The sequence below is a fragment of the Schistosoma haematobium genome, chromosome 1 (assembly GCF_000699445.3).
Source record: "Schistosoma haematobium chromosome 1, whole genome shotgun sequence".
Classification (NCBI taxonomy): Eukaryota; Metazoa; Platyhelminthes; class Trematoda; order Strigeidida; family Schistosomatidae; genus Schistosoma; species Schistosoma haematobium.
In genome coordinates, this window is record NC_067196.1 from 11,503,321 (window position 1) to 11,530,453 (window position 27,133).

At 33.2% G+C, this 27,133-nt stretch overlaps 1 protein-coding gene across 1 annotated transcript; it reads left to right on the top strand.

Annotated features, from left to right (window-relative positions):
* Window positions 1-26,559, top strand: GLIPR2_1 (Golgi-associated plant pathoproteinsis- protein 1). Its single transcript, XM_051210128.1, has 5 exons — window positions 1-186; window positions 16,228-16,400; window positions 18,221-18,295; window positions 22,077-22,244; window positions 26,073-26,559. Exons 1-5 carry the CDS (start codon window positions 143-145, stop codon window positions 26,117-26,119), a joined length of 507 nt encoding a protein of 168 aa, XP_051073146.1. The 5' UTR covers window positions 1-142; the 3' UTR covers window positions 26,120-26,559.
* Window positions 26,560-27,133: the final 574 nt, after the last annotated feature.

A 27,133-nucleotide genomic window follows, 5' to 3' on the forward strand; every position in this document is an offset into this window, starting at 1 on the left:
TGAGAATTAATTGATTATATAATATATGTCTTAATGTGTTTGTTGCCTCTTGATATGTCCGTATTCATTCTTTGAAAAAAAAATGCAAATGTCCGCAAAAATAATAAAATGGTCATTTTGACTTTTAATTTTAATACTAATCATGGTAAATAAACTTAATAAGAACGCTATACAAGCTCATAATGAGTAAGTTATATAAAATCTTTTTTTGTTTTGTTTAAGATGTTGCGGTGACTACTATGTTTTTTTGCTTTTCTTTTGTTGTTGTTGTTGTTGTAAAGAATAGTTACATCTCTCTTATTGATATCCCTTACAAAATATTGATTTAATTATTGGTTGTCGGAAATGAGAACAAGTTTATGTTACAAATTCAATGTAATTAAGATAATAGTAACTAATTCATTAATGTAGTTCATCTCAACTAAAAGAACAAAACAACAAACAGAAATTCCCAAAATCTAGTCTTTTAGAAAAAAAAGTGATGCATTTTCAACATCTAGAAGTAATAACTATTGTTCAGTATGGGGAATTTATGGAGAGTGTAGTATTTTTACAATTGTAATTACGAGTTGATCTAAACTAGACTACTATTTGAATGCCTGGAAGTATTGGACGACTGTTTTTGATCCCAGTATGGAACTCCTCAGTAGTCGATGATAATCATGTGCTCACTAGTGACTAGCTTTAAGATGTAACGCCTGATGTTCTAGTGAGAAGCCGTGACCATTTGAGTCCAATCTGTGTCGGGTATGAGATATTAATCCTTCTCAAATAATAGATGAAAGGTTGCGTATGATCATCGATTGATTGAAATTGGACAGTAACACTGTTAAATGCCAACTCAGTGGTTTACAGGTTATGTGTTCACTCACGAGACTGAAGGTCCTGGGTTTGAGTCCCGCGTGTAGGATCGTGGATCTACATCGCTAGGAAGCTCCATACTAGGACGAAACGGCCGTCTAGTGCTTCTAAGTTTTCACTGGTGATCTAGCTTAAATTGACTCTTGATTTCAACTATTGTATTGTATTATTCAAGTATTTTACTGAACGTATCCAAACATTGAATGTTGTAGGGTTGTATTGTATTGTATTTTCAGATTCCTATCATGTATTTTATTAATTTGTACATAGATTAAGTTGAACTTTATTTCGGTACAAATCGATTACTATTTATTATATAACGTTTATTTAATGGAGTCACTTAACAGTTAAACTGACTACATGAAATAACTACTAAACGTTTATCCTTAAAAATTATAAAACAAAATTATTTTGTGATGAATCACATAAGGATAATTCTTTAATTTTTTCTATATCCTGGCGACCATTATGAATGGTAACTTTAGAGAAGTATTTATGGACAAATATTATACGTATATTCTTAATGTATAAGTATTCAGTAGCTAGATTATGTTTACCTATACTCCTCTTATTACAAGCCTTACTTTGACCTATAAACTATCATTATACGATTTACAATTATTGAGTTATGCCCAGTCTATTAATTACAACCTCCCATATTCACAGCCGCTAAGTCTTGTACATATGTTATTTTCTATTTTATGGTGCTATGTGGTCTGTTTGGTTTGTATATAAACCCAGTATACTTGAAATACATAATTCATGTCGCAGGGACTGAGATTGGTGTTCTGGACTTAACGGCCAGGGCTAGGAGGAAAAAGGACCGATAAGGACTCTGCATTGCTCGTACCGATTTGTGCGTCATTGGTCCGGTCGATAAGCCACTGTTATCTAATTGGAAGTTTCATTGCGTTACATACTAAAAGAACAGAAGGCCACAACTTAAAACAAATATGTATAGGTTTTATTTTATGAAATAAATAATTTTGTAAATGTCATTAGTGATTTTATACCACATGAAACATATTTATCTTTGCTGACTGTCGTTTTTAAGCGGTATACTTTGGTATTTTTTAATCTCTAAGGTAGTGTAACTATGATATGAACAGTTTTTCTAAAAAATCCAAATTACATGGGGATATCGATTAATTTCCGATAGATTTGTTTTGCTTATTATGTTCTTTTTTTCAATATAACTTCAGTCATAATGAAAAACGTCTTGACAATTATTGATAAGGTTTTTGCTTAAACAAAAGTAATTGAGTCTAGTATAATTACTTATTTATTTACTTATGCCTGTTACTCCTCATGGAGGAGCATAGGCTGCCCACTGGCGGTCATTATCTAGCTCTGTCCTGGGTAATGCTTTCAAGTTGTCTCCAGTTGCTACTCATCTTTTTGATGCCTCTTCCCTTCAAGATTCCAAGTTAGCGCTTCCTTCACGATGTAGTTTGATGATTTCCACAATGTCTGTTTTATCCATATGGTTTAGAATAACAGTTAAAGACTTCATGGACTGACGTCACGTCTTGGTTCGGCTGCCCCTAGCTTCTTTCCAAACTACTTATGTAATATCGTGGTAGGCATCAGTTAGGCATATATAAAATATATTTGGACCGCTACAATTATTGAAGATTTACAACCTTATCAACTGATTTGCCATCTTTGTCAAATGTCCTATGCTTAACCTCAACATTTATGACTTGGTCTTTCCACGGACCACGGGCAACGCTTCGAGGACACCTATGACAAGAATCCTTGAGCCTAGTATGATTTGTTAATTCTTGGTTGGATTTCTGAGAAATATTTTCATTTTTTCAATAATTTTCAGTGGTCCACTTATTTAGAGTTGTTACAAAACATTGAATCCCAAATGTCCATTACAGATTGGGGTACAATTGTAATAAGTGTTACATAGTTGAGATTATGACTAAATAGTTAACGAACTTGACGTTCAGTCACAGAAGTGGGTTTCGGAAAACTATATTTCAGAATAATAGAGAAGTCCTATGCTGAGAACAGGATCCAAATAGTAACCGCTTACTGCAGTGTATTTATTAGGAAATTACTAATTAACTTAACGTTGATATTATTTTAATTTGTGATGTTTTGAATTGTCCAGTCGCTGATATTTTGACTGAAATTTGATTGATCTCGGTTGGAACACGTAAATCCTATGAGGATTGCCTTGAGATAGTCACTATGGCATAAGTTTACACGTAGAGTAGATGGAACATGGTTAGCAGTGAAATCCACATATCCTTATTCAAGTCAAAACTTCATAAAAACCGATTTTTTATTTAAAAGAATGTTAAGTGATAAATTAAACAAAATGTTGGAGACGTATTATCTAGTAAATTAGGAAATATATTCAAAAGATTTGGTTATGAGCTAAATGATAGCATTAAGACCGATATTTTAGGAACTTTTATCCGCATTTTCTATGACAAGGAAGAATACATAATTACGTTCGTTACAAATTTGATCAAAAAAAGGACACGTTTTCATTATGTTACTCGTCAGCTGGATGTATCCACATCGTTCCGGGACTCAAGCCCAGTGCCAAACACTTCAAACTCCAACGTGTTATCCACTTAACAACTGAGTCCAGATAGTAATTCGTTTGTGTAAAAATGAACTGTATAAAAGTTTATATCTTTAGTATAAATAAAAAAAAAACATATTAGGATTTATTCTACACTACTATTTTTATCAGTATAGAAGTTGTGGCCATTGTTTGTGATGTCAATAACATTCAACAATCTTTACAATTCCTATACTAATAATTATCATGTGCTCACTGATAACTGGTTTTGAGAAGAAATTTCCAGATTTATAGTAAGAAGCAGGGACCAATAGTGTTCAGTCATTTCCGGTATGAGGAACGTACCCACCAAAGACAATGGAAAATATTCAGGCATCACAATGGATTGATTAAAATTAAATATGTACACCATTTAGTGATGAATTAGTGTTTACAAGAAAGATCAAAAGTCCTAGGTTCGATTCCTGGTTGAGAGGCTACAGATGTACACTACTGATTAATCACAATTAATTGATCACTGGGTGGCGATCAATGTCATGCGTGTCTAGTCCTTTTTAGTGCAGATCGAATGCTACCGATCATGTTGCAATGTGGCCACCAGTCTAGGTGACTCGACACTGCGGGCACTATATATTGAGATTAGATGATGGTTGGAGGTAGTCGACAGGAAACCCTGGACCCGGGATTCGTGCTACTTGACACTCGTCAACAAGGTGTACCTGCAGCCTTGAGGGATCTGGTGCTCCCTGACAAATTCGGTCCCGTGACACCCAGCTTCACAGTCAGAGACGTTACCACTGAGCTATCCGAGCCGCGACCGACCTCCTGTAGGACTGAGATTTAATCACAATTGATTGATCACTGGGTGGCGATCAATGTCATGCGTGTCTAATCCTTATTAATGCAGATCGAATGCTATCGATCATGTCGCAGTGACACGAGATCAAATCCGCCAGGGAGCACCAGTTCCCTCAAGATTACAGGTACACCTTGCTGACGAGTGCCAAGTAGCATGAAACCCAGGTCCAGGATTTCCTGTCGACTACCTCCAACCACCATCTAACTACTGATGAATCTCATACTAGAACAAAGTAGTTGTCCAGTAATTTTAGACTTTCAATAATACCTAATATTTTTAGTCGAGAGATATTTTATTCACAAAATTCTATGATATAACATTGAAATTTCAAAAAAAAATTTGGCGAAACCTTGTTACTACTAGTCCATAACCATATGACCTACATACTTTTAATAATAGTAAATTCAATTCAGCATTATTTTATTCATTATTTATTTTCACAATAATATTCACAATCAACATTGTTTCTGACATAAAATATTATCGATTCGAAAAATACTGTTTCAGATAAACTATTTGATAACACATAGTTTTATATTAAAAACCAAACAAGCAAACATCGTACGTTCAACAACGAATTTCAGTCATGATGTAATCTTAGTTGTAATTTATGTGCTTAATCCAGTTATATTCGTTATTTAAAGTGTCTTTTAAAATTCTAGGTGCGTTGTTTATGTAGTAATTATACATAAACTTTTAAAATAATTGTATTCAATAACTCATTTTTGTATTAGTCCTTTGAATTTTCCCACTGACGTTTAAGATTGTAAAATTGATCAATCTCTTAATGGCATATATACATCTTGTATGGATTGCTTCGATATTACCTTAGGTCACAAATATTACAAGTAAAGATATATGGTGGTTAGTAGTGATTTCCAGGGCATGAGTTTCATCTTAACGCAACGACGTTTGGAGAGAATGGTACTGGGTCCGAGTCCTGGAGTGAACATCAATTACGAGATACAGGTACATTCAGATGACGAATCTCAAATAGGATGAAATGTGCGTCCTGGATTACCCTACTAGACACCCTCTATCTTTGCTCACAGTTGTATTCATTATCTTACTGAAAGCATATGAAAAACAGATGAGACGTTCAAAGCTAGTTGGCTTTAGAAACAATTAAGTTTAATGAAACCAATTATATATTTATGCAGTTATCGTTAATTGATCGTTTCCTGATAGTGAATTACTCTAATTAAAATAGATGAACCTATGTCCTATAACCTAAGATCTATGAGTCTGGAATTTGATTCTTTCAACCTATTTCTTAACTCTACAAATATTTCAGTAGTACATAAATACAATATTATTACTGATAGGGTAAGTAAGAACCTAACTATTTCAATTGTGATTTACATACGATATTGATTTATTTTTACAAACTTCTATGACATCTAATCATGTTAGTTATATCCGTTGATTTTAGGTGATTAATTTTATAGTATTGGATATCTAAGCTTATTCTGTAAACTATTTACTGATAAATGTCAAGTACTACTTAGTTTAATGTATATAAATCTGACTGTAAATAAATCATCTAATAAGTAGTATATTCGTTATGTCATTTTGAATTATTTTAAATGTTAAATAAATCGTTGTCTGATGTCTTCCTATTCTTATCGTGACCAGTGGAGCTAATTTATGTCGGGTAGAGACAGGTATCTACCTCAGTACAATGGAAGATGGTCACCTAATCTCGTGGATCGGTTGATGCTAGACACTATCACTATTGGATGGCGGCTCAATGGTCCAGTAGGTTAAGCGTTCGCGCGCGAGACTGAAGGCCCCGGGTTCGAATCCCGTGAGAGGGACCGTGGATGAGCACTGTTGAGAAGTCCCACAATAGGACGAAACGGTCATCCAGTGTTCCCAGGCTTTTAATGGTGGTCTAACATCAATGGGTTCATGATCTCAATCAAAAAAGTAATAATCTTCACAACCCCTATACTGGTAAAATAAATTTGTTTTAAAGTTACTAGTCATTAATTATCAATTTGTAATCTAATGAAATTCTAGTAGAAAATAATTTCAATAATTGGTTTATCAAGTTTTACTTCATGAGTCAAGTGTTGTCAAGTTCAATTTATATAAGTTTGACTGTTGACCAGGTGAGTATATGATGTATGCTGTACAGTAAATTCGCATTTACATTATCACATTACTTTATGCATCGAGTCATATCAATCTTTATTCAGTTACAATAAGTATTAAGTAACTAGTTATTCTAAAGTTTATCACAAGCGATCACATTATTGTTGAAGATGTTAGATCCTTAGAACTCACTTAACAAACGTCTTATTTTTGTAATCTTATTTTGGAAATTTCAATTTCTTGTTTTCGTGTCCAGTGCACCCACTTTTACCTTCAGATTGTATTTCCCACTTGGAAGGACCCTAAATGTAATTGGTTCGTTTCCTCTTTGAATACACTATTTTACGACCTTTTCCAAGGACATTTTTATGCTGTATATATACACTAGAGTTGTACTTGTTGTTATTCGTGCTTCTGGCTTCTTGTGGAATAATTTTTCTTTCTTCTGAACCTGGACGTCTCCTTCTAGATAGCGGAGCTAGGACGCATCAGAATAGTTTGTTTATCTTGTCATTGTGTCACTGGGTCTTCGTTCCGTTCTCAGATTTCGGTGATTTCGTAATCTCTTCAAACATAGCAATTATTATTGTTTTTAGTCACATTACGTAATTTTGCTAATGCGTTATCTGCTACAAAATTTTACATTAGGTGTCATTCCCGATTCTCTCTTCTATGGAATAATCTGTTCATTTTGAATCGTACTTTTCATATTTATCTTTTTATAATCGTTAGTATTATTTCCCATTATTTGCTTTATGATTTGTTAAGTTTCCTACATCCATGAGGTGAGGTCTGTAGCGGCGTTAAACGACAGACTTTTATATTAAGTCCAACTGTTGTGAACAAGAACACAGACGGGAACAATCAAATGTATTTAAGTATAAAATTACAGAACATCTTGGATAGAATCTGTGAACCATATAGTAAATACTTCATTTGTAAAATTTCATTCGATTGTCTCAGACTTGATTGTTCTTCCGTTTCCAAACCAATCACTCTCTGTTCTCGTTCTCTTCGATCTTCCCAAAAATCTGCCTCCACGCATTCCACTTTCGATTAGCGACGCATACTACTTATATTTGCCGACATCGATAGCTCACACTAAACTACCATTATCTTTGATTTAGTAACTGCATATTAGCCCAATAATATAGAAGTAGTTAATTTAATTTTAGCTTTACAAAACAAACACGTTTTGTTTCAACATCAACAAATCTGTTCTTAAGAGTGAAATACCTAAATATGTTGGTTATATTAGTCAGTTGAATTAGTTTCCGACCTGGTAATTACCATTAAAAAAACATTTGTTATTATTCAAATGTAAATATACGATAATAATACGTTGGTTTTTCGATCGAAATTCTCACCTACACAAGTAGAAATAATATTCAATTAGTTTATTGAATAAATAAAATGAAAATATTTCCAGTGTTACTGTGGTGTGTGCTAATGATATGGACAGATTTAAGTAGTATGTAACATCAATCGAAAATGGAATGCCTAGAAGTAGAAGATTGAGAAGATTGAAGAAAAGAGAATTAGAACAGGGAGTGATTGATGTAGAAATGAAAGAACAGTGAAGTCTGAGACAACAGATAAACATTTTACAAATGAAGTAGTTACTATATGGTTCTCAGATTTTATCCGAGATGTTCTGTAATTTTGTATTCAAACACAATTGTTTGTTTTTGATTGAGATCATGAACCCATTGATGTTAGATCACCTTTGAAAACCTGGAAGCACTGGATGGCCTGTTCGTTCTATTGTGGGACTCCTCAGCAGTGCGCATCCACGATCCCGCCCGCGGGATTCGAACCCAGGGCCTTCAGTCTCGCTAATCCGTGTCGGGTAGAAACAGGTGTCTACCTCAGTACAATGGAAGATGGTCACCTAATCTCGTGGATTGGTTGATGCTAGACACTATCACTATTGGATGGCGGCTCAATGGTCCAGTAGGTTAAGCGTTCGCGCGCGAGACTGAAGGCCCTGGGTTCGAATCCCGTGAGAGGGACCGTGGATGAGCACTGTTGAGAAGTCCCACAATAGGACGAAACGGTCATCCAGTGTTCCCAGGTTTTTAATGGTGGTCTAACATCAATGGGTTCATGATCTCAATCAAAAATTTAACAATCTCCACAACCCCTAAACTGACAATTGTTTGTGCCCACTGGTGTTTGCTTTCATAACATTACTAATAAGATCAGTTCATTTACTCACTATTCGCTCACTATTTTAATAGCCCTGCATTAATGGAGAGTTTAAATAATTCATTAGAATGAAGTTATTATTTTGTTAATCGAAAGGTAATGATTATAAAATTTCAATCAAATAACAAATAAAAAATTATCTCCCATAGTTTATCTTAATACAGAAAGTCAGATAACAATTTTAATTTGTTTAATGTATAAATCGTCAGTTTTATAGTCAGAATGATTTATTTTTATGAAGCTGACTTAAAGTTGTTATTTTCAATTTGGGGGATCTTATTCAATTTAATCAACGGCAATTGTTTGGCTCAAAGCGGTAAGAACCATAGCGAAGAATAAACTGTAAGACTGAAGACTGGAGACTTTCTACTGAGGTCAATCGCGGTTTAAAAATCACAGTGATATCGTCTTAGACTGTGAAACTGAGTAGCCAGGGTTCAAATCCTATAGGAAATATCAGTTCTTTCAAGGGTTGAAGTGCAGCTTATCGATGTGTACAAACTGGCACGGAACCTAGATCCAGGATCTACTGACAGTTACTTCCAGTCATTTAACACCAGATAGACCGTAAGACCTTGAGTCACTTAGACTCATGGTCACATCACAACTTGACCGTTAGAACTCGTAGAACTATAATGGCTAGAAAAATAGAATCTTAACCATTACTAAGTAATTCATCAGTGTAATTCTTGAAACCGATTTTAAAAGAACGCGAAATAATAAGATATCAAATAGAGCACTTTATTCACTTCCTAGAATTATGAAATCAAAGTACACACAATACTTAGTATTCACAAGCAATTTAAGGTAGGCTTAAAATTGAATTCTTATAAATATTGTTTTCTGTTAATGGAGTTTTGTTCTCTAGGATGGATGGTTTAGTCGTGGAGCTTTCACCATTGTTCTTCTGAATGATATCATCAGCACAAACTTTAGTTAGTGAAGTATTAGAATTTCTCCACATATGACTCACAGCTTATCTTATAGATCTCGATGTTGGTTAGTTCCTGTTGACCCTAAACTTGTCATTGTTTATGTCATTATTTTGGTTGTATCTCCCATCAAAATCATCTACCTGATATACAAATCTTCTCTACCATTCTATTCTAAATTGATCTTGCTATCTCCTATTTATACACATAAATTTGTTTAATATGAAAATACTAGGAAAAATAAATCATTGGAATGGTTAAGATCATGATTCATTTTAAGCTAGACCACCATAGTAAAACTGAAATCCTGGAAACTTGGATGCCCACTCAGTGGTCTAGTGGTTAAGCGCGAGACTGATAGGTCCTGGGTTCGAATCTCGCGAGGGGCGGGACCTTGAATACGCGCTGCTGAGGGATCCCATACTAGGGCGAAACGGCCATTTAGTGCTTCCAGGTTTTCCATGGTAGTCTAGCTTCAAGTGACTCATGAACTTAACCATTGAAATTACTATAATATCCACAAAACCCCTTCTGATCAAAATAAATCAGTTATAGAAATATTAATTAACTTTTTAAACATTAATTCACATAGTCACATAAACGTTTCTCATCAAAACAATGAAAAGATGTTAAACCGTCTACATTCATATGTATTTAAGGTATCTTATTTGTTTCGATCAGATAAACTAGATGTATATCTATTAATTGTTTTCCCATAGTTTTGACCTGATTAATTCAATTAAAAAGAAAAACTTGTTAACGACTGATACAATTTTGTATCAAAGATAATTTGGTAATAATAAAAGGGAAATAGTTGAAACAGAAATATTGATTTTATACATTATAAATAATATGGTTATGTTTTCGATAGAAATTTCTTGACAACATTTTCTTTTGTCTATTTATCAATAGAAACACAAAGCATAAGTAGATGTTTCTACTGTTTATGGATTTATTTTAATAAAATTCAAATTTATGTCATTACAGATGGTTACCTAAATCTATGTATGATTTTTGTTGTTGTTATTGTTGTTGGATGACAACTAATTTGTTTGATTCATTTCGAGAACCCTTTAATGTTTGAAATGAAAATCATTGAGTTACAGATTTAATATGAATATTAATACTATGATATAGGTACATTCAGCTAGCAAGTCTCAGGTAAGATGATATATACATCTTGGATTCCATTGATAGTCACAATACATCTATTTTGAAAAAAAACTAGCGACAAATTGGTCATATCGAAGCTATCTACACAGAATCCATATACACTAATAAAGACTTATCAAAGAACTTAGTGGCTCAGTAGTCTAATGGTTAAGTGCTCGTACGCGAGATTGATAAGTTCTGCGTTTGAATTTCGCTGGGGGCAGGATCGTGGATGCACACTGCCGAGGAGTCCCATACTACGACGAAACGGTTATCCAATGCTTCCAGGTTTTCCATGATAGTCTAGCTTCAAATGACTCATGAGTTCAACTATTGGAACTCATTTTTGTTTGTCAATAATGAAATCATTCAAACTCTTATTACTAATGATATTCATGATAATTATTTTATTCCCTAAATTCAATGTATCGATTGACTATAATCAAATAACCAATCAAAATTGGGACATATATATATATATATATATATATATATATATATATATATATATATCCAATCAATTAATCGAAGTATTGATTTCTTTCTCAAACATTGCATAATACTTACTAAATATTGTAATTTTAAAAAAAATACTTTATTATGAAAATCAATAATCATCAATATTCATTGACTTGTATTCAGTGCATCATTTAAGTTCATGACATGGATACTCTTTCGAAAGATTTTTTTTCTCTTTCTGTTAAGTAGTTGCTAATTTTATTTGATTTATAAAGAGTAAAGAGTAAAATTGATCATTGATATTAAAGTGCCTAAATGTTTTGGTTATCTTTTAAGTGAAATATAGATCTCTATTGACAAATGACTTAATTGGTCGTTATGTAACCATACTGATTTATTTGAGTACAACAAAATTAGAGAAATTATAGTTTTATATCATGTGACAAACTGAATTCCTGTATTGACGTTAATATAGAAATGTTAAATGATATTGTAGGGTCGAAATCAGGAATCAATCATTACATATTGAAGTTCTGTAATTGTAATAGTAACATATAACCAGCAAATGCCTTAGAGCAAAAATCTGTTTAGTTTTTAAGCTGATAATTATTTTACTATAGTAATATAAATAGCTTATCATACACTATCATTGGTTCATATATTAAATCCACTACATATTCTATTTATTTGAACACATTAATATTGATACAAGGAGGCACTGAATACATATGCAACTCACAAGTCACTTGATTTGTGTGTTGGCTGTAATACTGCTCGGGTGCCCAGACCGAAGCAGGTAGTTTTCTTGCGGAAATACACCCGGAGCCTTAGACCTAAAGGTATGATCCACAAAGCAGTGGAGCAACGTCAGGAGATGCAGTCAAACGGTAGTCGGTGATCAACAATAAATTCATACTCCATTAGTTCCTTCAGGATCGTGGAGACCATATACACCATTGGTTAGGAATAGGGGTTTTCCAACTCCCCTGTGTGGATCCCCCGTGTCCATCAACCCAGTTAAAGCACCGGACATTCGCTTTTCGTCCACTCAAATAACACCCCCACCTCAAGAAGGAAATCAGTAGGACTTCTTTGGCAGTGGATGTGCATGTAATCACGTATGATCATGAAATTAAAAACTATTGGATATAAAAGTCAGCTTACATATTGTTTATCATGGTTACGAATTGTTTAGTAATGATATATTCAAAATGAATATTGATTTCACTATGAAATCATATCATTTGAGAAGCCATTAAACTGGTGGATAACTGTTTTGCATATATCAGTAGTTTAGAAATCTCATATTTTCTAAGTTCGATTTTTATGTAGAGTTTGTAGTGTCGGTTACTGTGTTCAGCCCATATACCTTATTCTAGCTTTCGGTCAGCCCAATCTATTCATTCTACTTGAGTCATATTTTGTCCTTGTTAATTATTCCCTTACCAGTCTTAACTGTTTTTATATGAGCGTACATATGTGTACACTTCCCATCCCATTATTCATCACATGTGTGTAACTTATTTTTGTGTGTCTACAAATATTGACTAACGCTTGAATAATGGAAGTTGGCTTACACGTCATCCCCACTGAGCGTCGTTTCGCTTCACATACAAAATATATGTATTCAAAAGTTCATTCTCGTTATTTGCCTTCTTTAATTACGTTGTTGACTAACGCGATTAAAGTCGATGATTATATACGAGGATAGACGACAAATAACTTTCAATAACAATCATTCATACAATCAAATTGGAGTCAGATCCCGGGCTACCAAAGTGAAGAGCCCGTCAACAAACATCGTTCGATCTAAATGACGACAAAATAAAGGGTCCCACAAGTTACCCATAAAATGCTTAAAAGTTTAAAATTGGATTGAAATAAAGGTCTTTTAAAAATTCTCCAACTGATGTTACTTATTGTTGAATGTTAGATTAAAATATTTAAGGTTCTCGTTTCTAAACTAGAAATTAAAGATGATTTATTTGCATATACATTATTCTGTAAATCGAATAATAATAATAATAATAAAAATAATAATAATCGATAACTATCTGTCTAACTGGTGCCACTTGAAGTACATTTCTACTTTATTTATAAAAACCCATAAGACACTTGTTTCTAATTGTCACAGAATATTCCGGAACATTTATTATTCTATACATTTTTCCTGTCAAAGTTGTAACAAATTTTGAGAAAAGAATACATATTTTGTTGTTTTTAAACATGCTTTCTGAAGATCGTCAAAACAAGTCGAATACTTTGACATAATTTATTTAGATTAGGAAAACATTGTAATGCGTACGCACTCTTGATTAGTCAAAAAATAATCTAGGTAATTAGTAGATAAGTAACTGTCCCTGGTTTTACACCCTTTGGGTTAAGGGTTTTGTTAAGATACTTGAGAATTAAGCTAGCTTAGTGATTATTATGATGAGCGCAGATTCTAAGAGACAACTGTGTGCCACTGTCACATATGGCATGTATGTAATTGACCTTAGATCTGTTAATTCCGTAATTTTCATGTCTTAACTTCAAAAATGCAGGCCCATGGGTCAAAATGAAGTGTATTTAGTCTAGACTTTGACTTTTATGACTTTACTCTTCCCATGAGAAGAGGCAGCAGAAATGGAAAAACTGATTATCTGTAGATAAAACGCTTGCTGTCATTACGCTCAAAATCATTTGACAGCAAGATGGCAAGCAGACTTGCCGTTTACTGCTTTTGGTCTTATCAACCGATCTGTATGACACGAAAGGACCTCGAAGAACAAATGTTTTAACCAGTGTCGTTCGATAGAGTAGACGTAATTGTTGTACCTGACTGCCACACCAAGGTACAGATACGGTCAGGAAGTTATTCATCAACAATAAATCAGGTGAGCTCCGTTGAAAAGTTGACAGATGCAGTCATTTCACTGTTGGTCTCCTTTTTTGTGGTTCTCATACCATTAACATTCCGAAAGTTTCCCAAATGGCAGCTGAATGAAACCAACGAAATCAATGAACGCTTACCACTTTCTGCATAAGTTTTCTTATCATACATCTGTTAAATACTGTAAATCTACGTAAGTTGTAGAAACAGCACTATAGCATGGCAGATGTCTAGTAGATGTGAATATTGAGAAATGAACTTTTTAACCAATTTTTTTCAGAAAGAGTACGATTTCACAAAGTTAGTAGTTTTAAAATGACTGGAATAGCAAGAAGACTAATAGCCACAGTGTAAAATGATTAGAATAATTCATTTCACCCGAAGATACTTTCATTTAGAATGTGGATTACAAGATTTTTTTGCAGGTTTTCCGTGCCAATTAGTTCATATGATATTTGGAGAAAATGCAAATTTGTTGTGTTTATCACTATAATAACTTAATTGAACTGATTCATGCTCACTGCTGAGGAGTCCCACAATAGGACGAAACGGCCGTCCAGTGTTTCCAGGTTTTCCATGGTGGTCTAGCTTCAAATGACTCATGGTCTCAAATGTTGATTCATCTAAGTTGAAGAAGTATTTTCAAATGATTAAACATTTTGTTTTTTAGCCAAATTCAGGTAGCTACTTTTTAATTTTCTAAGTAGCTTGTTTGAAAGATAAATATTTAAAAACAGATGAATGGTAACTTTTGCAGCTATATTCATGATAGTTCTTAGTTGTTACACTTGTATTTAAAATTTCAACTGGACTTCACTTTAAATGCATGATTGATTACTGTGTGATGTATAACGTCACACCTGTATATTCTTCAAGTCTGATCAAATTCGACTGGTTTACTTGTAATGTTGTCACCGGTTTAAGAGTTCGACATTATGTCAAGTGGATGGGGGTAAACGGTAGGAAGCCCTGGATCTAAGGTTTTGATTACTAAAGTATGTCTACAAATTTCATGAAAGTGATGCTCTCTTTGGGATTTAGACTCACATCAAATAATAGAACAGTCAGGAACGTTACGGTGGGATGAAAATATAGAGAGCTTAGTAATATTAAATTAGAATTACCCAATAAAAGATATTTTGGCACAGATGAAAAAAAATGTTGAAATAATTGTCCACAAGTATAAGGACCATCGATGTTCACCTTGTTTATGAAAACTCATAATCTGAATGAAGTAAGGGTTCGAATGCTATTGGAATATCTTCATTAAAATATGTTTTGCCGATTTGGATCTCCTTTTCATGGTGAACGTTGAATAAACAATACGTCTTGATATCATCTTGGTTAAGTTTTAATTATTGATTAATCATAAATAAGACTGTGCAAGGAAAAATAGTTTAAACGCCTAAATAATAGGCGCTATATGACCTTCTCTTTATGAATCCATTTGTAGATGAACTTATGACATCAGATGAAAACAATTAAATTAGTTTACTTGGTTATTTCAATGAATATATCACAATGACGATCTAACTTTGATCCTTTTTCCAAATAGACTTTTAGTAAATGTACTTCAAGGAAGTTTAAAATTTGTAAAGATATGGTTGTTCAAATCAAAGTTGCATAAGTCTAAACAGCTCGATATTGAATTATTGAATCATTATTACCGCTGGAATTATCTCCTACTTGACATTTCTTTGTTTAATAATACCTTCGGCAGTTTAAGAGGATTGAACGGGTTTCTACAACTGGATCTCTCGTAATAATGTTCATGCTGTGGTGCATGCTACTTATGTTAACAGACATTGGTGGTATGTAACATAAATCAGAAGTGGAATGCCTGTCAAGAGAAGGTTGAGAAAATTTAATTGAGGAGGACAGAAGGGGAAACAGAAAGTGATCGTAATAAGGACGAAATTGAAAGGAGCATGAAGCATGTAAAAGAACAACTGGTGGATGTGCGAATCAGATATTTGATATATGGTTTTCAAATATTTCACAAAATCACTCAGTAGTTTGACATTAAATAGTAAATTCAGTTAACTGCACCTTCGTGTTCGTCCACTACAATTCCACTATTTTCAGTTCATAATAGCACTCTACACAATAATTATCTCAACGACACCACTTATTCCCCACAAAATTATAAATAATTCTTAAATTAATCCTTGTGCTTCGTTTAAGTGGTAAAAAGATTTTGTCACAATCCATAGTACACATAGAATTTTTTTTATCTCAGACTTAGAGCGTTGCATGGTTGTCCGAAAATAAGTTATGATTCAAAACTGGCTAGTGATTCTCAAAAGTGGGCTGAACACTTGGCTTCAACAAATTGTATGCAGCATAGTAAAGCAGATGGGTACGGTGAAAATTTAGCATTTCAAATGTCTACAGCCGGTGCATCACTGAATGGTAAGTTGAATACCTATGTATATCTGAATATCTTTAAGATATTTGAATTATCTTATTAGAAAAGCCTACAGATTAGAATGATGTATTTGCTTTTGTACATCTGTATTTGAGATTGTTTAGAATAATGGCATAATGATTGTTTTCTACAACAGTCCAAACACAAATATATCGTAAAATCTCCTAGACTCAACACATAACTGAATATATTTGTGGTAATGTTAGACATTTGTCAGGCATATATACTTGAGAACAGAGAAAAAAAATCCAAGGAACTATATCTGTTGAGAAAACTTGTTATTATAACAGAAAAAAGTCATACAATTAGTTCCATTATTAGATTTAAATAAAGCTAATTCAACAATTGGGGCACCTAGCCTGTCGTATGCCCTAATGGTGTTCTTGTGACGTTCGCGTTGCATGACCTGCCAAGAGCGATAGGATAGTGCATGATGGTATTGTTGTGTGCTAGTTTCAAAGAGGATTGTATGTTTTATACATGCAAATCCGCCCCGTTATTGTTCCTATTCAACAACTGAGACGGACTAAAATGAATTAATTTTTATTTAGTGATTTCACTTCAGCTGCTTACAACCGAATTTATATTGAAACATAGCACGATATGACACAATAGAGATAGCAAATTTTTAGAAAAATGAGATGACTATGGCTATCAGTATCTATATGTATCGTTATTTGAAGATGGAAATCGAAACACATCCAGAGGGGGGGGCGGAAGACGAGTCAGTAATTATCTTGGAAATGATATTTGATAGAGTGAATTATTGTTATATCTAGAAGCTTAGATTCTTAATACACCGCGTATGACTTGAGCACTCGAATGCTAGAACCCTCCCAAGTTGGAAATGAGAAGACAGATGACGATTGGAGAAAGTGCGTATTGGGAAAGGATCAGAATGTACAGAAAACCATGGGTATTTATAGATATTAGAGTTCGTTAAATCAACATTATAATTCAACCAATCTTCAAAGACACATGTTACACTACTGACCAATAGTAGACTGCTACGATGGTATTCTAGAAAGCCTCATTATGTTGTGATCGCGTGGGACACTTTGGCTCTTCTAGAGCCTCTGGAGGCTCCGTTGTAGTTCTCGGAAGCCGTCCCAACAACTATGTTACAATCCACGAGTTCTCATAAGTCCGCAGAGTTAAACGAATTGATGCGTAGCAATAATCGGCTGAGCAATGAATACAGAACAGTTGTACCCAATAATAAAGAAATAATAATATTGGTAATAATAATTAGTATGGTTGTATTTGGAATTATGAATTAATCAAGTCAGTGATAAACTGATGACTGTCTCTTTTTGAGAGTATAAATCTGGTTTGGTGTCTTTTAATCATAATTGTTTCGGTAACTCATCAAGAAGATGCATTCTTTTTGTATGACGATGATTCTGAGAGATTAGAAGACGTCCCGTGTTGATTAAATGCCAAGTAATTGGAATATTTAAAACTTTCACATCTTTTAATCTCAAATTCCTCGAAACATGCTCGAATATATAAGTATGTACACATCCCACCGTTCTTGCAATTTATGTGATTTGGTACGTAAATATCGATCAGTCTCATATAACTAACCTTAGACAGGACCTAACAAGCTTCATGTAATCCGTTATAAGACATTAAATATCTAAAATCAACTAGTATATACTGGTACACTGTTACAGATTCATTTATTTAATCACTCGTTTTCAAAATAACTATTATGATGAAGAGTAGTTCTCTTATAAATAGATGACATTATTGTATTATTACGTACATAAAAACATATTTTTTAAATATTCCCCTTTGAAAGGTCGTGAAGCAACTCGAAATTGGTACGATGAAATTAAGCAACATGATTTCAATGGACAAAATCAACCTGGGACAGGTATAAGACAACCAAAAAAGAATAGTCCATTTAAAATTTGTTTTTATTTCTTAAATTCATTTATTACCTTCAATTGGTGTTGTTTACTTCCATCTCCCGATTGTTATTTAAAGCTTCAATTGATCAGTCTCTTGTTGGCAATATGTGCATCCTGTACGGACTGTCTCGATATTTCCGAAGTCACAAGCTTTCTAACCAAATATGGACAGTGGCTAGCAGTTGAATCTAGGATGCACGTTTCGTCCTGTTTGGGACCCATCAGTTGGGTGCATCTGCATCTGATGGGTGCCAAACAGGACGAAACGCGCGTCCTAGATTCCACTGTTAGCCACTGTCCATATTTGCTTTCACTTGTTACTTGTCAAATTTTAGCTATTTATTTTATCAGATGAAGAGTAACAGTAATTGTGAAATTCTTTAAATATCCAATAGTGTCCAGTCAGTTTGTGATGCATCGCTTCCATTTGCCTGCCTCACAATATCATAATAGTGAGATAAAGTTATCAGTACAAATGTCAGAATAGTAGTAAAAATTATGTCAGTAGTATTTTAAGAAAAAAGATAAATAGTAGTTAGCAGTGAAATGCGCGTTTTGTCCCATTTGAGACCCATTGGCTGAATATACTTTGATTCAATCCCATTATCGTTAGCTTTGTCATCACCTTGTTCACTTGTTTATGTAGCTGTAATCAAGTGAATTTTATATACGTTATTTGAATCTTCCCACTGGAAGTGATCAATGTTTTACCATATGTACATCCTATGTGGATTGCTTTGCTATTGACTTTAATTCATAAGGATTTTTAGACATAGATGGATGGTGGTTAGTAGGAAAGGTTAGAGACAGACAGCATTACTCAAGAATCAAGAATTCATTCATCGAATAAAAAACACAATATAATTTTAAAAGCTAAGACTTAAGAGAAGACGAAGAATAAGAAGTTCCATGCTACTGTGACCGGATCATAGCCATCTCTTCCATTATCTCAAACCGTTTGTTTCGTTATTCATGAAGTCTCCGACAACATGGTCTGTATCTACAATTTTATCAAATATTCACTGACGTTTGAATAATAAAATCTAAATATTATTAGGTTAACTTATGTGCAAACCCAAGTTATCTTGTTTATCTTGATTTCGTGAATAGAAGTCACAGTTTATTCACCATAACGATTGAAGCTTTTTGTTTGTAACCAGTTTAAACTACTTGATTTTTCAAGAAAGATACTTTATTTCATCTAAAAACTCTTTAATTGTCAAACTCTACTGTCAAAGTATATATGAAATTCTGATTAGTTATAAATATAAAAGAGAAGGACAAAATGTCAGCGAGTTTTCAGAAGTAATACAGAAGATTTTGAGGTAATAGGGTCAGACTGAAAAGAAAATAATAGTTTGATGTTCGTTATAAGATAACAGCTCTGTTCATGTTAATGGAAGGTCAATTTTCACTACTTAATAATGATAAGTAGCATAAAGTGCAACACAAAAGAAATCCTCAATTGCTTGTTATGAACTTGATTCATTGTGGTTCACTCTAATATACCAAACAAAAAACATATCATGAAAATTAGAGTTTGAGAATGATGCTTCGACATGTCAAACTTACCAAAAGAACAGCGACCAAGAATACTTGAATGAAAATGAAAATACTATGGTTCACCTGAACAAAAATATTGCTTATAATTTATTAAAATGGATTTTCAACGTGCCACATAGTTTTCAACATGTAAATACTTACATATTTAACTGAAAATGTATACACTTTCACTGGATACTCACGATTACTTATTTAGGCTTAGCGATGACAAATTAAGATATCAATGGATATAAACGTCTATTTACTACAAAGTATTTCCAGTTTCTTGGTGAAATACAATTGAAACACAGATATACCTCTACATTAGGTTTGTGCTGATGATGTCGTTCAGAAGAACAATGAAAGCTCCACGACTAAACCATTCAGATCAGAGAACAAAATTCTATCATAATCACCCATCTAACCTACAAATCTTCTAAATCATCTCAAAATCATATGAGCGTAGTACATTTCTCGTTCAAAAAAATAGGATAATGTCGCCTAAAGGCAGACCTCCATTTGAGAACAATCGTATTTTCTCCACGAGTGTCTTCGTCAGCATGTTCTACCAACAAGTGCAGAGATATTTTAATGCTTTATTTAGTAACATCCCATTCAAACTTCACCATGGTTTGGTATTCAATTAGATTTGTAGGGAATATAATAAGTAGTATATTACTAAAAATAGTTATCTCATGATTTGTATTATCTAAAAACAAAGTTTTATTTTCAAGTTGTTCAAGAAATAACGTACTTTGGAATAACTAGATAAACACAAGACTACATTAATATGTAAACAATAGAAAGGATATTAAAGGATAGCAACGATTATAGATAAGTGGTTAGTTAAATAAACACTACAGACTTAAAATATTTAAGATTCTTTTTATTTACATAATAAAGTACACTAAATTGAATTTGTCAACAATTAGTTCTGATGATTTGAAATTCAGCTTTAGTTTAGTTTTATTTATTAATGTCAATGATTCATTTGACAACTGGATCTCAAACAATGTTTGAATCACATTTAAATAATTTAAGCAATCTAGTTTCAACAGTAAAGATTGTTGTAGGTTTGTACAGATTTCCGAAGCATTCTCTTATTCACTTTTGAATGAACCGTGCTATTATTTTGGCTAGTTTACTGACTATGATTAGTTACAAACAATGCTGGATAGTTGTGAATGGAAATAAAATGTATATTTAGTTCATGATGACATAATATGCTTCAACAACTGGTTTCCTCTTTAGTACAAATTTCCTCTCTATTATATTATTCAAGTAGATTTTAATCGGTAAAATGTCCATATATTAACTGATTGATTTATAGATGGAATCGTTCCGGTCACATGTATGCAATGGTTAACTAGCGAGATTATAAGAACTCATAATGAGTGAATAATATTACTGTAATTAATTTATCTGCTTACAAGTTAATCCTTTTTACAGACTTGTTCCGACTGAAAATTTCTCTACGAACAAGGTGACGTTTATGCTTGGAGCTGTTCAACAGTGTATACCCAACATTCTATGCTTGATTCCTAAGTCTTTTAGCATTCTAGGATTTTGTTAATCAGTGAAAAGAAAACTGAAATATCTTCTCAAAAACCACTAGTGCTGATTAATCTTCTACTGGGATTAGATAAGGGTCATTTTCATCAATTCATTGAGTAAACTTACTCTGTACTACAAATCATAATCTCTACAAACATCTTATACCAATAACAGTAAATGATTGATTCGATAACCTTCACTAGTATCCCTCATTAAGTTTCAGTGATTATATGTAACCTGATAGATAAACGAGTTAGAAATTAGATAATGAATAAATACAGATTGTATTGTGGTGCGTGCCACTCATTTCCACGGATATAAGTAGTATGTAACACTAATCGAAAATGGAATGCCTGGCAGCAGAAAGTTGAGAAGATCGAATAGAAAAGAACAGGAACACAGAGTGATTGGCATGAAAATGAAGGGGAGAAAAAATCTGAGACAAGTGATGGACATTTCTCATTTGAAGTATTGAACGTATGGTATTCACATTTTGCCATAAAACTCGGTGATTGTGCATCCGAATACACATAGTTGTCACCACTTGTGTTCTCGTTCACTACAGTATGACTACAACTGTCATCGAAAAAAGGGAATTATAAAGTATTTTCAATGTTAAGTTATTCTTATTTTTTTATCTGGCATCAGGACATTTTACTCAAGTAATTTGGAAGTCAACTAATAAAGCAGGATTCGGTTCTGCATTCTCCAAAGATGGAAAGAAAGTGTACGTAGTGGGGCGTTACAAACCAGCCGGAAATATAATTGGTTATTATGCAGATAATGTACCGAAACCAAAGAAAGCGCCTCCACCAAGTAAGCAGAAATAATGACAATAATTTATATCCATTAGTGAAATTATTAATTTATAACACACGAGTTGTTACAAAATATGTGTTTAGATTCCCATAATAGTGAAGAAACATCAGTAAGACCAGGGAGTTCTTTAAGCTGGAGGTGTGCTGGTGAATCGTAAACTCCTTTTCTATTTTAATCCTTATCTGCACAAAGGGAAAATTTGTTAACAGTTACTTTCAAAAATTAATAGACTCCTTGATAAATTACTGATCTCTACAATGCAAAATGTCTCACCCTATTTGGATCTTATTCACTTACAACTCCATTAAACCTGTGTTTAAGATAATTCTTAGTTTATGTTGTTTAGTAAAGAGGATAGATTCCTGATCACTATAGTGTTAGTCAAGATGTAAAGAACATGAGACAACTTTAAACGTGTTTTTGAATTTAATAATCAATTTTCTACACAGCAGTGAAGCTGAATAAGATGTTTCTAGTTGCTATGATAAGATCACCAAGCGAGAATTCAATAGTAGCATTTTGTCATTTACCTTGAAGAAGCTAATAGAAAACAAGTCATTTGGATTTACAAGGGTCGTATTTAAATCGTCAGCAATAAGCAAAACAGGCTTTTTTAAGTTCTTAAAGTTTATGAAAATAGAAGGCATACATAATAGGATGGGGCAAATGATATATTTTAGGAACTTAATTGAATATAATGTAATAGGTAACAGATGTCCTTTGAAGTTTCCCACAAACATCATCTGTCAATCGCTCCGTCATTAAATGATCTATTGCTTGATTTAGCTAGTAACTTGATATTGGAATTCATAATCTATCTGGTAAGAAGGAGGACAAATTTCATGGGATGATCTGTTTTGTTGAATAATCAGTACTTATGAGTTTAATAGCAGGACTTAATTCTCAAATCAGTGAATCATCCGTTAATTCAATAAATTCATCTTAACGTCAACACATTTGCTGACTCATCACAACTTTGAAGGATAATTTCACTTCGAAGAACTCTGTCTTGTTGAAACATGATGACATTAACATTTATATATCAATCAATTCCAGAGATGAATCACACCATCTTGTAAACTATAGAAACTCAACCTAAATTTCAACTAGATTACCCACCAGTTAAGATCTTGACGCTTATAAAAACTTATCTAGTCAAAACATACCGTTTTAGTTTTTACAATAAGTAAGAGATTTCTGTATGGAAAGACTCAGAACTAAATTTAAATGGTAGACTTATCTATCACTGCTTAATTCACACACTCCTCATTAACTTAAAACATTTTGAGTATATCCTATAATAAATTAAACTGATATTTTCTGTTAGACCTATAAAAGTACCTTATTGTTTGCTTATCATACTGAGTGATAATAATGTTAGTTTGATTATGAGTGATTATCTTAACTGGTTGGTAGAATGGATAAATCAGAGGAAACGTCCTAACTTAGACAGTTCCTTAAAAGAAAGTACGAAGGGATCCAGTGGCAAATTATATGTAGCTGACTCTAATAAAACCATGCTGTGATAGCAAACAATGTCCGTATAGTCTACTTTGAATAATATAGAATTCATGAGTTGATGAAAGCCAGACCACCGTCGACAACCTGGAAGCACTGGACAATCGTTTCGTCCTAGTATGGGACTCTTCAGTAGTGTGCATCCACGATCCCACATGTGAGGCTCGAACCCGAGATCTTCGGTCGCACACGCTAACGCTTAACCCCTAGACCACTGAATAGATGATACTTTGGTAATCAAAAGTGTTTATATATTTGAATAACATACATAATCTTTAAGACCAATATGATATTACTCACAGATTACTTCATTAATTTTTTAAATAATTTTCTGCAAACCGTTTTAATCATTCTAAAGAATAACGTAAAAGTAATTCAAATTAGTGATCCCAATCAATGTTTTCTTTTAAAAATCTAACCTAAGATACATCATATTTCTTTATTCCCATAATGTTCTGTCCTTACATTGTTTTTTTTTTTAAAAACAAAATGCTGTTAGAACTTTAGTTGTTTGAGTAAGCAAATAACTCACCTTTATATTAGTTAGATAACTATGGTTTATAAAAGTTGTAAGATAAAGTGTACGTGGTTTTGAACATTGTATAATGAAACGTTATGTATAAATGATGATTAAATAAATTCAATCATATATAGTTTTCTTCCTTAGTTCAATAAACTTGTGTAAATTCGTTACTTGTACAGATAATAATCTGAAATAATGAAGCGATATTAAAGCACTTCCCACTCCCATAAAATGAATGTCTACACATATATCAGACATAATTGTCTTAAAGTGTGGTTGAAATTTTAGTAACCAACATGTTAGCTTTGTTATTCACCGAGATGTTATTGTCATCATAAAAATCAGTGTAATAATTGCTTTGAATAATGATTTTTAGAAGAGTTTCATAAGCGCTAATGACATTTTGTTTATTTTTACTGTTGATGAGGAAAAATCTACTGAGATTGATGATTCGCTAAATGATATTAAAGCGATACTTCTTTTCCAAGAAGAGAAATTGATAATGTAAGATAACTTCATTCATAAGCGTATGATCAACATTTTACATTAAGTATGCAAGTATGTTTCGAAGTTTGAGTAAATGTTGATAAAAAAAATCATTTTGATGAATGTTTGGCGTTTCTAGAGTAGTGATTATGAGTTAAATATTGCTTGTTAATTTTCGTAACTTAGTGAGTGAAATTAATTGGTTTTAATTTATGAGTAGTAATGTCCGTAACAGGAATACAATGGACACGGTGGATGCAACTAGACGATTTGAACTTCTCAGATGTCTTAGTCCTTTGAGCTCACACACACGAACAAATGAAGGTCAAGACAACCACTGTAGCAAAACCTCTAGATTAGTAGGCACAAAGGAAAAGATAACAACAAAAATACAAAAGAGAGGACGCTAAGCCAATCATACTTGATAGAAAAACTCTGGAACAGATTAAAACGTTCACTTACCTGGTTATCATCATCGATGAACGTAAACGATCTGATGCGGATGTAAAGACGAGGATTCGAAAAGCAAGGTCTAAAGAACAAATGGAACTCAAAACAACTGTTAACCAACATGAAAGTTGGAATCTTCAGTACGAACGTCAAGACAGTACTGTATGGAGTTGAAACATGAAAAAACTACTAAAACCATCATCAAAAAGGTACAAGTATTTATAAACAGTTGTCTACTCAAGATACTCAATGTCTGTTGACCGGATACAATCAGCAACAGTCTACTGTGGAAGAGAACAAACCAACTTTCAGTTGAATGAGAAATTAGGAAAGGACGATGGAGGTGGATACGACGTACATTACGAAAATCACGAAGCAAGCGCTTACGTGTGATCCCGAAGGGAAACGAAAAAGAGGAAAACCAAAAAACACACTGCGTCGAAAAGTGGAATCAAACATGAAAAGAACAAATGACAACTGGATACAAGTGGAAAGGATTTTTCAGGACAGAGTCAGATAGATAATGCTAGTGGTCGTTCTATGCTCCTGTATAAAGAGCAACAAGTGTAAACAAGCAAAAATTAAACGTCCATGATACTATGTAATTGTTATTGTTAGGCAAATGCAATATAATTAACTATCCATTTCGATTGTTTGTACATAAAAGTGTCAACAGTATTCAATTATCATAAGTGGAAATTGATAGGGAGCAAATATTTATTATCCCAGTAACAAAACACAAATATATAACCTGTTATTTTAAAAGTTAACGTACTAGAAAGTAGATAATTGTGTATTTATATTAAATTAACACTTAAAAGTGTTATTATTATTATTATTTTTTGCAGGAGATGAATTTAACAAAATACCAGAAAGTAAATGTTCAATATTGTAACTTGTATCTGGATTCGATCAATTGTTAAATATACGTTATTAATAAATGGATCACGATCAAAATATGACTGCTCATTTAAAACAAAATAATATATATATATAAGTATTTGTTATCAGTTGACTTTATTTCACAATAAGTGGAGATTTATAATATGATGAGATAAATACTTGATAGATCTGTTTGTTTAATGAATTCCTTTATATATATTATTAAAAGTTTATTTTCTCATGATATAGATTTGTTTTGTTTTCATTTACTGTTGGGTATTATTTTGACAATATATTATTAAATGTTTCAAAAAGAAATCAGTTGGATCTTTTTAGTAATGATAAATTACTGATGAGTCTCAAATAGGAGGACAAAATGCACTTTCTATGTTTTGATTGAGGTCATGAACCGATTGATCTTAGACCATCATTGAAAACCTGGAAGCACTGGACGGCGGTTTCGTCCTATTGTGAAACTCCTCAGCAGTGCGAAACATCATCATGATCTCAATCAAAACTTAATGATCTTCACAACCCCTATACTGATAATTACCATGTGCTCACTAGTGACTAGCTTCGTGAGAAAAACCTCGGAGTTCTGGTGAGAAGTCGTGACCTATAGAGCTAATCCGTGTCGGGTAGAAACAGGTGTTTACCTCAGTACAATGGAAAATAGTTGCGCAATTTTGAGGATTGGTTGAGGTTAGACATTAACACCGTAGGATGCCGGTTCAGTGGTCCAGTAGGTTAAGCGCTAGCGCACGAGACTGAGGGCCTTGGGTTGGAATCCCGCGATCGGAATCGTGGATGCGCGCTGCTGAGGAGTCCCACAATAGGACGAAATGGCCGTCCAGTGCTTCCAGGTTTTCAATGGTGGTCTAACATTAATCGGTTCATGATCTCAATCAAAGCTTAACAATATCCACAACCCCTATACTTACTTTTTTAATTGTTGACCATACATCAATTGCATGAGAAATCATGTTTCTTTTGTAAAGTTTTTGATTGTTAATACTCAAAAAATTAC